Source organism: Macrotis lagotis, chromosome 1 (genome assembly GCF_037893015.1).
Source record: "Macrotis lagotis isolate mMagLag1 chromosome 1, bilby.v1.9.chrom.fasta, whole genome shotgun sequence".
Lineage (NCBI taxonomy): Eukaryota > Metazoa > Chordata > Mammalia > Peramelemorphia > Peramelidae > Macrotis > Macrotis lagotis.
Genome location: NC_133658.1, coordinates 95,172,214 through 95,187,711, shown reverse-complemented (window position 1 = coordinate 95,187,711; position 15,498 = coordinate 95,172,214). Strand labels below are relative to the sequence as shown.

Below are 15,498 nucleotides of genomic sequence, written 5' to 3'. Positions count from 1 at the left end.
AACCATTTCTCTGTTGAGATCATCAAGGAGAGCAGAATGAGAATTCAGGCCAAGGAGATGTTAGAGGAATTGCTCAGGGATGACCCCAGCAACCAGCTCTTTGTCCTCTTTGAATTCTTCTACCTGGGCATCATCACACTTTTTCTAAGGAACTCTAATTCTTTAAAATGTGGAAGAACCATCAAGGGGGTATTCTATTCTGGATCTGATAGAAATAAACTGAACCCTAGGGAGAAGTTACCATTTCCTCTTAGAATTTGTGAGACAGAAGAAAATTGCCAAAGTCTGGTAGGTCCCCTAGATTTGGAGAGAATGGGTCTTATAAGGGTCAGAAGAAACTCTCATCCATGCACTACAGTTCTAAAGGGTAAGGTGTCCCAGGAAGGATGCAGAGTACTCAAGAATGAAACCTTGAAATCACATGGTGAAATTCTGATGAAGGGATAAAAGAGGGAGTTGTCTGAAGAGACCAATTTAGATGCACAGGGAGCTCATCAAACCACTGAGCTTTTAAAAGACAAAAGACAGTGAATGAAGTCATGTTCCATAAGTTGAATACAAAAGCAAGACAGAGTCCTGTAAAGACTCCTATGTTAGTCTGTTGACACTCAGAAGGAAGCTGAGATTGGTGAGGAAAGCTAAAAATGACACCAAAAGGAAGGGGTTTTTTTTGTTAATCATATTGAAGAAAAGAGTATGATCAGAGATTGGATAAGACTTTATTTAGGAATGGATCACAACAATAACTGACAACAATAATGGAAATAAAAACAGAGCTGCTCAAATCTTTTGTTTCTATTTCTCTGCCAAAAAGAATGATCTTTGGACTGAAAAAAGACAACAAAGATGGCTTATAGGAAGTAAACAAAAAGAAAAAAAGAGCTTCTGTATGTCTTTGATGTGTTCAAATCACCTGACCCAATGAATTGTAACCTCAGATACTGAAAGAAATGGCTAATATGATTGCTGAGTCACTATCTGATATCTTTAAAAGATTATAGAGAAAGAACTGCGGAAAGACAGCACACTTTGATGGAGCTATGAACTGGTCCAACAATTCTGGAAAATTAAAAAAAGTTAATAAAACATCTATAACCTTTGTCTCAGTGGTTGCACTGCTGGCAATATACTCTAAGGATGTCAAAGATGGAAAGAAAGGGTCCATCTACACCAAAATTTTGAGAGCAGTGTTTTTTTGTAGTATTGATTAGGCAGAACCTGGAGAAATTGTGCTATATGAGGTGTATTGTAAAGTTGTTACAGTATAAGAAATTATTACTTTGAAGAAGTTAGAGAAACATAGGAAGATTTACATGAACTAAATTAAGCAGAAAGAGGAAAATGATTTACATAATATCTAAAACAATGTAAAGAAGACAAAAAGATAGTACTTATAATGACCAAGCTTGTCCCTTGAAGAAGAGATGAACAAAATGAATCTCTTTCCCTTTTGTGTAGGGGTGAAGGGGACTGTCTATGGGTTTGATACAGTTTTCATACTGCCCATATTTGGGGGGGTTGTTTTACTTATACAGAATTATTTTTCCCCTTTTAATGTTTAAAAGGGATAAAGAAGAAGAAAGATGTGAAGTTCATGAGGAAAGATATCAATTTTTTTTTAAAAAAGAAAGACCATGGAAAACTAGAGTGTTATCACAGGGATTATAAAAGGATAGACCTCTCTTTTTTGAAGAATGCAATCTAAGGAGGCAGAAAGGTAAAAGCACTAGCATGGCTTCATCAAGAATAGGTCATTCCAAAAAGGGTAGGGACATCACTTATACAACAATATTCATAGCAGCCCTGTTTGTAGTGCCAAAGAATTGGAAATTATTAAATGTCCTTCAATTGGGGAATGACTTAGCAAACTGTGGCATATGTATGTCATTGAATACTATTGTTCTGTTTGTTAGAAACCAGGAGGGATGGGAATTCAGGGAAGCCTGGAGGGATTTGCATGAACTGATGCAGAGCAAGATGAGCAGAACCAGAAAAACACAGTACACCCTAACAGCAACATGGGGGTGATGATCAACCTTGATGGACTTGCTAATTCCATCAGTGCAACAATCAGGGACAATTTGGGGCTGTCTGCAATGAAAATGCCATCTGTATCCAGAGAAAGAATAGTGGAGTTTGAACAAAGACCAAGGACTATTAACTTTAATTTAGGGGGGAAAAACTGATATCTTATTGTCTGATCTTGCTATCTCTTATACTTTTTTTTTAAGGATATGATTTCTCTCTCATCACATTCAATTTGGATCAATGTATACCATGGAAACAATGTAAAGACTGGCAAATTGCCTTCTGTGGAGGGGGGGAAGTAAGATTAGGGGAAAAATTGTAAAACTCAAAATAAAAAAAATATTTAAAAAGAATAGGTCGTTCCAGGGGGTGGCTAGGTGGCACAGTGGATAGAGCACCGGCCCTGGAGTCAGAAGTTCCTGAGTTCAAATCTGGCCTCAGACACTTAATAATTACCTAGCTGTGTGACCTTGGGCAAGCCACTTAACCCCATTGCCTTGCTAAAAACCTTAAAAAAAAAGGTCATTCCACATTAACGTTTTTTCTTTGACAGGGTTCCTACAATTATAAATCAGGGAAATGCAATAGATATAATTTCCCTAGCTATTAGTAATGCATTTGATAAAATCTTGTGATTCTCGAGGAAAAGATGGGGAATTATGGAAAAGACAGTAAGTAATCTGTTTATAATATGACAAATTTGTAATATGACAAACTGATTTGAGTGATTTCAGATTAGTCTTTAGTGACATGATGTCAACTTAGCATAGAAGTAGTGTGGTACATTGGAAACTGAATTTGAGATCAGTCTCTAAGACTTCTACATGTGGTACTTAGTGGGAAGTCACTATAAGCCCTGGGGACTCAGTTTCCTCATCTGTAGAAATGAGAAGCATGGACTAGATAACTTCTAAGTTTCCTTCCAACTGTAAATCTATAATCCATGACTGTTCCAGAGTTCTGAACTTTCTTTTTATATTTAATATTTTTGTCAAATAAATGAATTAAAAAGCATTTATTCAAAACTTACTGTGTGCTATGCTTCATGACGAGCAAAGGAGACAAAAATTGAAAAGGTGAGACAGGTCCTACCTGGAAGGAACACATTGTAACTGGGAGATAAAACAAATAAAACAAAGTTTAGTTGCCAGGGGATGTCATGACCCAGGAATCTTAGGTTAAGTCACCAAGTCTTAGACTTGAACTCAAAAAATAAGCTACAAATACAGACTTAAGGAAGCACCATTAGACAGACTCAGAAGAATGTCCCGAGGCCCATTCCAGTGATATCGCTATTAAACCAATAGAGCAAAGAGATAAAAGAAAGGGAAAGGACCTATCTATACAAAAATACTTACAGCAGCTCCCATTTATTAAGTGTTAACTATATGCCAGATGTTGTACTAAGTGCTAGCAAAGAAATGGAAACAAAAGAGGGTGCCCAATCAATAATGATGCTTAAAAATATAATGGAATGTTATGTGTTAAAGATGAATGGTTTCGGAGAAACTTGGGGAGACTTATATGAACTGATGCAGAAGTAAATATATGCAGGAAGACTGTATGATTAACAACTATATTGTAAAGAAAAATGAGTTTTAAAAATTTAAGCAATCTTATCACTGCAATGGCCAACATGACTTCAGAGGACTGATGAGAAAGCATGCTGTCTAAGTCCTGACAGAGGGTTAATGGACTCAACATACAGAATTAAGCACAAATTTTTGTTCATGGAAAATTTGTAGATTTGTTTCACTTGATAGTGATTATTTTGTTCTGAGTACTATATTTTTGGGGGAGGAGGTAGCCAGGATAACAGGGGAAAGGGAGCTATCAATAAGGTTGTCCCTCCCCCCCAAAAAACAGAATGTAATAAAGAAAAGATAGTCATTTAATCATTTTTAAATGCACAAGAGAATAAAAAGAAGTTCAGAAGGAATCACAGATGAGTAATATAGCTTTGAAAGTAATATGTTGTATTTATTACACCCTTTTTAAAGCAAGTAACAGATTTATATTTTTATAAAGAAATAATCTTTTTGTTATAGTTAAATTCATAATTTTTAAAAATAATTTTAAAAAATTATAACTGGAAGTTTTTGTGGCCTACCAAGTTTAATTTGAGTCAACAGTTTTATATGAGTTATGGGTAATATGATATTGGGGTATATTGAAAGACATAGCATCCAAACATCATGATGAGATAGTCTTTTCTGCACTGTAGAATATATTCAGATCTGGATACTATTTTTAAGGAGATAAATGGGAGTCTACAGGAGAGTAACCAGAATAGTGAAGGACCTTAAGTTCATGCCCCCTAAGGACCAATGAAAGGAAGTGGGGACGTTTAACCTAAATAGGGGGCAAAGATAAGCTAGGATTCAAATATGACTTTTGAAAGCAAGGTTTGAAATTGAGTAACTAGAAATATGATGGTGCCATAGCAAAATAAGAAAGAAATAAGATGTTTTAGAATATTATGATTAATTTGGTTTTAAATTGTTGAATTAGAATTACATTGGGACTCCTAGTTGGAAATAATCAAGAAATAGTTGGAAATGTGAATATATAGTCTGGAAAATGAACTGGAACTGTAGATAAAGTTGAGAGTTATCCATACTGAAATCATAAATAAAGCTAATAGAGGAACTGCCCACATTATCATACTTCCCACTTATTGAGGAGTATTACTCTGTTCTTTAGTCTCTGTGCAGGTCCTGTGCCCTCCTGTGGGCATAAACTTGAGTTTATCTGTTCTTAACATTCTTTAATTTCAAGTAAACTGAATTACTTCAATATTAGTAAAAATATATAGTCAGTATATAGATGCTGTATATGTTATGATTCATTAATGCTAACTTGGTTTGTTATAAAGGATTTCTTTGATAAGATGAATGTAGTAAGATGCATCTGATAAGATTTTAAATGCTAAACTTTTATTGTCATTTAACTGTAAAACTATCTTTAGAATAATGAGTCCATAGACATTGTCAGGCATTGAAGAAAATATTCATTTAACATTGGTTAACATCGTGAAAGTCATGTCAAACTTTCATTTTTATAACTTAACTTTGAATGCTAAATATAGCTATGTCATCCTCCCATGTTTTCTTCTACTAGTATAAATATTTTACCCCACTGTCTTTTTTAACCCCCATTTTCCCTCAGATATGGTTCCTATATCTGTAACCTAAACAATTTGCCAGACCTAAGAATTAGAAATGGGAATAAAAGGGACAGTTTTCCCTTTGTAAGTTAGAAATTGTAGGTTTAAATCTAGTTCCAATTTCATTCTGATTCATAAATCTAGCCCCCCTTGTAAATCAAATGTGCTTTCTTTTAGATCTGATCAGCGGCAGTAGTCATTCCTTCTGTAGAAGACTCTCTGGCTCATTATTTTTGTAACCTCATGAATTCTCACAGCCTCAGTTTCTTCATGTCAGCAATTGTCTTACTAGATGTTGTGATGATCAGATGAGAAAACATGGAAAAACACTTTGTAAACTTAAATGTGCCATAAAAATGTCAGCTACTTTCATTGTTTAGCTTTTAGTTTCCAAGTAGAGACTCCCAAATAGAATCATAACTGTTGTGCTTTTCTATTATGATGTAATAATATATTTCTTCACATCATTTTCTTTTCAGAATGGGCACAGGATGGCCTTTTATTCTATACTTGCCAAAAGAACCTTCGGTGTTGTGATGTATTTCGAACTAGCTTTGGGAATAAAAAACATACTGAATGTGTCTACACAGAACAAGATCCAAGGTGCTGGAATAATGCAAGTGAAGATAAACTTTTTTTTTTTAGGGGGGGGTGTCAAATGTGAATTTAATATCCCCTAAATTCTTTCTTAAATTTAGACATTGTAAAATGTCTTTGTACCCCAGTTATTTATTTTATTAGAAGAGAACTTTTTTCTGTCTTTGAATGAAGATCAGTTCCTAAAAGTATAAAGAGTTTGAGATTTCATCAGAGGAAGCCACACTTCTTTTGAAAAGTGCAACCTTCATGGTATCTAACATGCTATGCATATACACTTAATGCTAAGCTTTTGGTCTGGGGGGGAAAAAATCTCTTTGAAGACTTGATGTTGTTATAGATTATCTAATTCATTTTTCCTCCATTTTATGGATGAGGAAACTGGCTGAAAAAGCTTGAGTGACTCACTCAAATGTACACAACCAGTTAGAGACAGAGCTTGTGCTAGACACTGGTTTCTTGATTCCCAACCTTGTGTTATTCTATGCCATCCTTAGTTGGCTTGTATTTTTTGCAGCTCTGTTTGCCTAACAGGTTACCATCACAGTGTGGTTTAGACGGCCAGAGAAGGAACTACTTAAGTAGTATCTCTCTCTCTCTCTCTTTCCCTCCTGCTGTGCTTGATTTGTAATCTCTCTCAGCTTTCACTGTTCTCTGTTACTTAGCTATTCTGTTAGATTTGCAAATGTCAAGGTCTTTCCCAGGGCAAAGTGCCCCTTAGAGAGAGAATGACAATTTTCATGCCATGCAGACAGATCGGTTTCTCTTTTTCTCCAGAAAACTCCTGTTGTACCTACTCATATTTTCTCTTTTATATTGGGGATAATCCCTGCTGTGGGTGGTGACCAAATACAACCATTATGTTGTTCCCAGTGATCAAACTCTAATCTGCTGAATACTCACTCAGTGTCCTTTTACAAAGTAATTGTTCAGGAAGAAAAGCTGGTTTTTTTGCTAAATTGATTACAGAGCTAGTTTTATAGCCATCTAGCAAACTATCTTCTCTTTGAAGGTCCCAACTTTATAAATTCTAAGAGTCTCGTTTGACTGAATTGGATTGTCAACATGGAATACCTTTGATTTTAATGGAGACTTAACAATCAACTTTTGTTAAAATAACTGAGATTCAGTTTCCAAGTACATGTTATAAATTTCTATCTATGGAAAAAAAAGGCATCAGTGAGTTAAAGAAAGCACATTTCCCTCACTAATCACTTGCCTACTGAGCTAAGACTATTCTGTATGAGAATGAAAAGTAAGGAATTCTTCTTTATAGTAATGATCTATCTAAACCAAAGCCCAGTACAATTTATAACACTATTGGTGGCATTATCTTCAAATAAGGATAGTAATAACTTCAATTTATTTTTATTGTGAAGTGTCTCTTTTCCTAAAACTTAACTTTTAAAATATTGATTTTGGACATAGCCAGAATTGGTGAGATAATAAGTTTAAGATGGCAGTAACCTTCACTTTATTCACTTTATATGAAGACCATTGTTCTTTTGAATTCAGACCTCAAAGTGGACACATTGTTAAATTGCAAATACTGAGTTACTAAATAGTACTTATTCCTTCTGGGTTTGATAGAACTGCATATGTCAAGGGAATTGATAATTAAGCATTTAACAATTGGAAAGCAGTCCAAAATATGTTGTAATAGTCATCAATCTTTTGTCAGTTATAACCAGAAAGGTAAGGCATCACTTCTAGAAAATTCATTACTTTTTACTTTCAATCATTTTGGAGTTTCTATTAATGATTTTAATTTTCTTTTGTTTTCTACATTGACTCACAGTTTCCTAAAGAATTTGATTTCTGGGGCAGCTTAGGTGGCGCAATGGATAGAGCACCAGCCCTAGAGTCAGGAGGATCTGAGTTCAAATGTGGCCTCAGACACTTAATAATTGCCTAGGTGTGTGACCTCGGGCAAGTTACTTAACCCCATTGCCTTAAATAAATAAAATTCAAAAAAAAATTTGATTTCACTAATTTACAAGTTTTTCTTTTAATCAGTTCCATGTAATTCTGTATAGTTGCCCAATCCCAATTTCCTTCCATTCAGTATCAAGTTATGGTTATCTTATAAAAATTCTTGACTTTTTCACCAAGTACATTATTCTTAATGAGATCTCAGAAAAAAATCTTGCCATAAGCCAGCCTCAGACAGGGACTAGCTCTGTAACCCTGGAGTAGTAGTTAATTCACCTCTGGTTGTCTCATCTGCAAAATTAGGATAATAACAGCACCTCCCTCTCAGGGTTGTTGTTAGAATCAAATGAGATAATAATTGTGAAGTTCTTCGCATAGCTTGTTTTTTTCCTTCCTCCCTAAACATAAGTATCTTGTCACTATAGGAGTTAGAAAAGGAGAACTGATGCAGGTGGTTTCTGATCAGTTGAGTTCCTCCTAGCCCACCTGATGAAATTACCTATTTTAAGGGGCAGGGAACAGAGGAAATTAGTATTATGATAGTACTTTGTAAAGTGTACCCCCCTTTCAAATTTTTAGTGAATCCTCTTGTACTTTGTCAAGTAGGACCTTCTTTGGGTCATTCCCTGACTTAAAGATTCACAGACAGTAAAGGAAGCAAAAAGAAACATTTTATAATGCTTATTCTTTTGGGATGTGTGAAGAAGTACTGGTCAACATGATGGAATTATAAGGATGGCTAGCCATTGCCCAAAGGACCAGGAATACCCCAAATGGCCTTTAAAAAGCCAACCATTTTTTTTTAGGTTTTTGCAAGGCAAATGGGGTTAAGTGGCTTGCCCGAGGCCACACAGCTAGGCAATTATTGTCTGAGATCGGATTTGAACTCAGGTACTCCTGACTCCAGGGCCGAGTACTCTATCCACTGCGCCACCTAGCCACTCCAGAAGCCAACCATTTCTGCAGATAAGCAATCTCTAAGGAGTCTGGTGGGAAAGTCTATAGTTGAGCAGAAAGCCAGCTATGAAGGAAGTTTCTCACTCTTGAGAGGGAACCACCCTCAGTCTTTTCCATTGCAATTCTTGAGAGTCTAGTGAGTAGGAGGAGAGGATTTTCTTTGTGTGCCCACAAAGACCTGACCTCAAAAGTCCATTCATATAGTTGAGTCAAATTATCCTTTACTGGCTATCAGTTGAGCATTACATAGTGCCCAGAAGGGAGCAGCATGAAGAGATCAGAAGGGAAAATGTGACTTCAGCAATCAGAGCATGAATGGCCTTGACTATGTGTGATCTCTAGAATGTACCTAGGTAACTCTCCATAAGTGTTAACTCTGTCCCTAATGACATATGCATTTGAAACAGAATCTACTGCAACTTTGTGGGAGAAAAGTTTTGTTACTTCTTTACATCCTGTACCATTTTAGTAAATGCTTTTACTTTGAGCTAAGTATGTCAACTAGTTGATTCTTGGAAATAAGCTCATATGTAGGGGCTTTTGAACTATAAGATGTCAGCAGGGTAGATCCCTGAGCCTGGTGCAGTAATAGGAACATAGATTTAGCACTAAATGGAATCTCAAAGCTCATCTAGTCTATCCCCTTTATTTTATAGATGAGGAAATCACTACTCACAGATTTTAAGCAACTTGCCCAAATTCCCAAAGATAATACATAACAAGTAGGTTTGAAAGCAAGGTCATCTACTTCTAGAGTCAGTGTTCTTGCCTTTTGAGACCCAACCTATACATGTGAATTAAGGGTATGGGGGGGGGGGGGAATGGACATGGGGGGGGTACTACATTTCCTCTGCAGTGATTCAATACTTTTTTATAGTAGGGAAAGTTGACAGGTCAAATTGGGTTTAATTTCAGTGGGAAGACCCTAAAGGGGATTAGGAAAGACTTCTTATAGAAGATGGGTCTTGGGTTCAAGACGTAAAAGAAGCTATGGAAGCTATGAGGTGGAGATGAGGAGTGAAAGGATTCCTGGTGTCACAGCCGGCCAGCCAGTGAAAACCACTTGAGTCTGGAGATGTGAAAGACATATGCTAGGAAGAGCAAAGAGGTCAGTGGAGTGAGTGTTTGGAGAAGTTTGGAGGATGTAAGAAGATTTTTCAGATAGGGGTGAGACCAGGTTTTAAAAACCAAGTGGATAAAATCTTATTTGAACCTGGAGGCAATGGGGAGTCGCTGGAGTTAACTTAGAAGAGGTAAACTGTTGAAATGGTCCAGTTGAAAGGTAAAGAGGGCCTGCATCGGTGTGGTGGCAAGTTTAGGTGAGAAAAGGAGGTATATGTGAGAGATGTTACAAATGTAGAAATAACAAGGCATTTGATGAAGGGGAAATGAGAGAGTGAGGCACTCAACCAGGGTGACTGAAAGGATGGTGGTACTCTCAATAAAAGAAAAGCATTGCCTGGAGACTGTATAGTGAAAAGCTTTAGGATCAATCTGTTTGATGTCTAAATCAGTCACCAAGGATATCTTAGAGTACCTACTGTGTATATATTAGGCATGGTTAGGCCTAAGAGATAAAGAATGGACAAAGAGTTTACATTCTAATCTGGGGTATGAGTACAAATAGACAAAATTTAAAGTTAATAAATGTTAAATACAAGGTAATCTGGAGGACTATTACTCCTTCTAACGAGGGGATGATGGAAGAAGACATTAACAAGGTGGATAAGGAAAGGCTTCCTTTAGAAGATGGTTCTTAAGATGTGCCTCAAAGAGAAAAATTTCATAAAGCAAAGGTGAGGGAATACATTCTGGACTTGGGCAATGGTCACTGCAGTTGTGAGTGAAATGTTTGGACTGCAGAGTGTCAGAGGGAGAATCCTGTCTAAAGATGAGGGGAAGAGGCAGCTAGGTGGCACAGTAGATAGAGTACTGTCCCTGGAGTCAGGAGTACCTGAGTTCAAATCCAGCCTCAGTCACTTAATAATTACCTAGCTGTGTGGCCTGGGTAAACCACTTAACCCCATTTGCCTTGCAAAAACCTAAAAAAAAAAAAAAAAAAAAAAAAAAGATGAGGGGAAGAGCTGTTAGAACCAAATTAGGAAATTCTTGAAAAAGTATAAAGCAGGGACTCTATTTTTTGATCTTAAAAGCAATAGGTAACCACTGGAATTTGTTGTGCAGGGTGATACAGTTACATCTCTGCTTTAGAAAAATCACTGGCAGCAGAATAGACAAATAATGAGAATAGTGGCAATAGTGACCTGAAACTAGGGGATTAATTAGGTGGCCATTGTAAATAGAGATATTGATCTGATCTAAATTGTTGGCTATGCAAGTAAGAAAGGGTCACATGCAAGATTTGTTGTGAAAATAGAATCAGCAAGATTTGGCAATTGATTGAATGTGGGCTAAAGGAAAGTGAATAGTCAAGCATAAAATTCTGAGGTTATAACCTTGTGAGACTGGAAGAATAGAGGTCCCTTCAACAGAAATTGGGAAGTTTGGATGAATTATGAACTTGTGGGAAAGATAATGATTTTTGGTTTTGGACATATTGAATTTGAGATACCTCCAAGATTTCCAACTTATAATGTTCATTAGGTAATTGGTGGTATGGAGCTCAAGTAAAAAAAATGAAAATTGCATAAAGAAGACAACCTAAAACTTGTATTAGAGCATGATATGGAGGTTGATCCAACAAAGGTTCTAGAGAAGGAATTGTGTAGAACTCGCCTACACAAAATATTATTTCTGTAAGCAAAGGCAAATACAATCATTATGTGTGTATATATATATATATGAGTTTATTACATGTATATTATAAATTGTATGTGTATATAGATATGTGATGCAGATATCTAGTTAACTAGTAAATGCTAACCTATTTGAAGTGTTAAATTCTGTACTTCTGCCATCTACTTTGGTGTGCTCATCTCTCTCTCATTCTCTCCCTTTCCTTCCTCTTGCTGTCCTCCTCCCTCTGTGTTTGTGTGTGTGTGTGTGTGCATGTGCATGTTTATTTGTATGCATATGTGTATATATAATACAAATGTATATAAATAAAATGTATATTCATTTATATATATAATACATATATTTAATTTCCCTCCTTATGCTTACTTCTCTTTTTCTCACTCCATCTTTTCCCTGTCTTTCTCTACCTTCCTATCTCTTGTCTTTGACTCCTCCTTTCCTTGTCTTTCTTTTTTCTTTTTCTTCCTCTCTTTCAAGGGTTTTTGTTTCATTTTCTAATGTCAAGTATGTTTTATACTGAATTTCATCTCAAGCAGAATGAAATCTCAAATTATTGTTTTGTAAATCATTGTTAAAAGACGATATGATGTTCACACTGCAGAATTAGACAATGCTTTAAAATATGAATGTGGTGGGACAGCTAGGTAGTGCAATGAATGGAGTACCAGCTTCAGAATCAGGAGCACCTGAGTTTAAATCCAACGTTGAATTTACTAGCTGTGTAACATCGGACAAGTCACAAAACCCTACTGTCTTGCCAAAAAAAATCAGTATGGTATAACATATTGGCCTCTTCTGAATATCATCTGAAATTCTTACTTGAATTAAATAAAAATACAAAAAAACTAGGCTTAGACAAGTGTCTAGCTTTCTCATTGAAATTCATACTTTGGGGTGGCTAGGTGGCGCAGTGGATAAAGCACTGGCCCTGGAGTCAGGAGTACCTGGGTTCAAATCCGGTCTCAGACACTTAATAATTACCTAGCTGTGTGGCCTTGGGCAAGTCACTTAACCCCATTTGCCTTACAAAATCCAAAATAAATGAATGAATGAAAATAAAAATAAAAAATAAAAGTAGTTAACATTGACTACTTCTTAACTTCATTCATCAATGGAATATTTATTTTTCATTTCATTTTAAATGAACATTAATATTGAATATTTACTAAGTATATCCCATGAACAAAATATTCTGGATTTGAAATTCTTTCAATTTTTATATTGTACTTTTCCTTCTCAGATTTTTTGTGGACCTGTATTGTACAAGAGACAGGTACTTCCTCACCATAAATAGTAACAGCAAGACAACTTCTGAAGTGTGGTTGATAGATTGTCATCAGCCTTGGAATCTTCCAGTTCTTGTCCAAAAGCGAAATTCTGGGATTAGGTACCATATTGAGCATAGAAGCAATGAATTATATATTCTCACAAATTATGGAGAGCCTGCAGAATACAAGGTATTATTTGCCTCCCCTGCCCCTATCCTATGCAGTGTATACTGAACACTCCAAGAAAACTTTAAAATAGATCTTCAGTTTTAGCATCTAATATTTTTTGGAAATTTCCAAAAATACATTGTAAAGTACTAGACGTAGATATTTGAGTTTTCCCCTCCCTTCCTAATTTTCTAATTATACTTAAGGGTACTACTATCCTCATCATGAAGGCTTGGAACTTTAGCTCTTCTCTCTCTCTCTCATGTCCCATTTGGTTGTTTCTGCCTTTGTAACATGTTTCACCTCTGACACTGCAATCATTCTCACTTAAGCCATCAACACCCCATGCCTGGACTGTTGCAATGACCTACTGGTCTCTGCAAATCAAGTCTCTTCCCACCACCATCCATCCTTTTTTCTTTTCTTTTTTTTAAAAAGCAGTCAAGATTAAGTGAGCTGCCCAAGGTCACATAACTAGTAAGTATCTGAAAATGGATTTGAACTCAAGTCCTTCTGACTCTAGTGCCAGTGCTCTATCCACTGCACCACCTCACTGCCCCTATAGTCCTTTACTAAATTGTCAAACTGATTTTCCCAAATTACAGGTCTGACTGTGTTCACTAGCCTTACTACCTATTCAGTTCACTCCAAGGGTTCCCTGTTGCTCCCAGGATCAAATATAAAATCCTTTATTTGGCTTTGGAAGCCCCCCTTCCCATTCTTGGTGATGTAACATCACTTGTTTTCAACCTTTCCCTATCTTGAATCCTTCCCTACTACCCACATTCATACCTGTGTCTCTTCCATTCTTAGAAAGCTCACTTAATCCTTCCATCTCTGCTATCTATGACACAAAATCTCTCCTGCCCTTCGTAGCTAAATACCTTGAAAAGTCGACCTGCAGTAAGTACCTTCACTCTCTCTCCTGTCACTCTCAACCTCTTACAATGTAGCATCTAGCCTCATCATTCCATTAGAACTGCTCTCTCCAAAGTTATCAGTGATCTCTTAATGGCCAAATCCAATAATTTTTTCAATCCTCATTATCCTTGACCTCATTGATCACCCTTTTCTCCTTCATACACTCTTCTCTCTTAAATTCATTATGCCCAAAATTAAACTCATTTTTCCTGCTCTTAACCTCCCTATTACTATAGAGGACAATACTATCTTCCCAATCCTCAAGTTCACAACCTAGGAGTTATCCTTGACTTCTCATTATATCTCACCCCCCATAGCCAATCTGTTGCTAAAATACAACAGTCTCTCAAATATTCCCCTTTCTCTCCAATGACACTGCCACCCTTCTAGTGCATGTCCTCATCATTTCATGTCTGGCCTGCTAGTTGGTCTCCCTGCCTCAAGCCTCTTCATATTCCAGTCCATCCTCCCTCCAGCTTACGGAGACCAGAATTTGATAAATTTGGAGATCTTTAATTTCTGGGACTGTCTGGGGATGAAGAGGACCCAAATCAGACAGTACCTTAGTGTTCAGGGGATAGAGTTTTTATAGTATTTGGGATGGGGTACTGAGAGTAAGCAGGATACAGAAGCAAAGACAGCAATTAGATATATTGTCTTGTCATATACATATGTAAACATAGGGTTCTGTATAGATAGGGGTGAGGAGGGGTCAGGGTCTTTGTGTAATGTTTGAACATATTTTCTGAGATGAAGGGAGTCATGAATTGACAGGCTTCCCACAGGTTTGAGGGAGTAGAATTTAGGGAAGGGGGAGGCAGTCCTGGAACTTAACAGATACAGCAAGATAATTAGGCTAACAAGGGTGCTTTGTAAATCTTTAGACAATTTTATGGTATATCTATGACCCCTGGGGTCCTATCAGACTATTTTCAGACCCAAAGGCACCTAGCCAAAGTTATATTTCTAAGGAATTTCTCAGAGCCCAGAAGGATGTCAGGTCTGACCATATCACCCTCAATACTCAGTAACTCCCAGTAGCCTCTTATCTCCTTAGACCAAGGAGATACAAAATCCTCTATTTGACCTTCAGAGTTCTTCAAAGCCTTGTCCCCTTCTATTTTTGGAATGTCCATATACCAGATCCTGGCTCAGACATTTGCTTATCTGACCTTAACTTAAATCATTTAACCTTTCTGGGCCTCAGTTTATTCATTTTAAAAATGAAAGTTTTATACTAATTGTTTTCCACAATCCCTTTCAACTCTAAATCCATGATTTCCTGTCATAGTTTCTTATAATAGATGAGATAAAAACATTCAACAAATGTCTGATTTTTCCTTTCATATGATGCTAAGGAGCACTACTTATTAAATAGTGAAAGGTGTCATGCTCTGGTCACATATGCCCTCTTTAACTTGATACTTTGCTATTTGGATTTCTTGATATTTTGCTAGCTCTCTTCTGTCAATTTGCTTCTATGTAGTTAATGAAAACATCAGTCAATTCCCGTAATATGAAGAACTGGCAACTTATTTATACATTGAAGAGAAAAACCAAGCTTATTGATATGGTGATGTTCAAGGATCACTGTGTTATGTTTCTGAAGTACTGCAATCAACTTTATCTCAATTCAATTTCCTTAAATGATCATTCAATTCAATCTCTTAAGGTATGTTTCATTTTTAATAGTTAATCACTAAT

General features: G+C 36.4%; 1 protein-coding gene across 4 annotated transcripts in view; it reads left to right on the top strand.

Moving 5' to 3' along the window:
- The window catches only part of LOC141501252 (prolyl endopeptidase-like), a 42,324-nt gene that overhangs the window by 12,278 nt on the left and 14,548 nt on the right, over positions 1 to 15,498 (top strand). For all 4 annotated transcript variants that reach the window (XM_074205066.1, XM_074205074.1, XM_074205081.1 and 1 more), the window contains 3 exons: positions 5,674 to 5,797; positions 12,678 to 12,894; positions 15,281 to 15,466. In XM_074205066.1, coding sequence (XP_074061167.1) covers positions 5,674 to 5,797; positions 12,678 to 12,894; positions 15,281 to 15,466 — 527 coding nt within the window. The remainder of the gene's footprint in view (positions 1 to 5,673; positions 5,798 to 12,677; positions 12,895 to 15,280; positions 15,467 to 15,498) is intronic.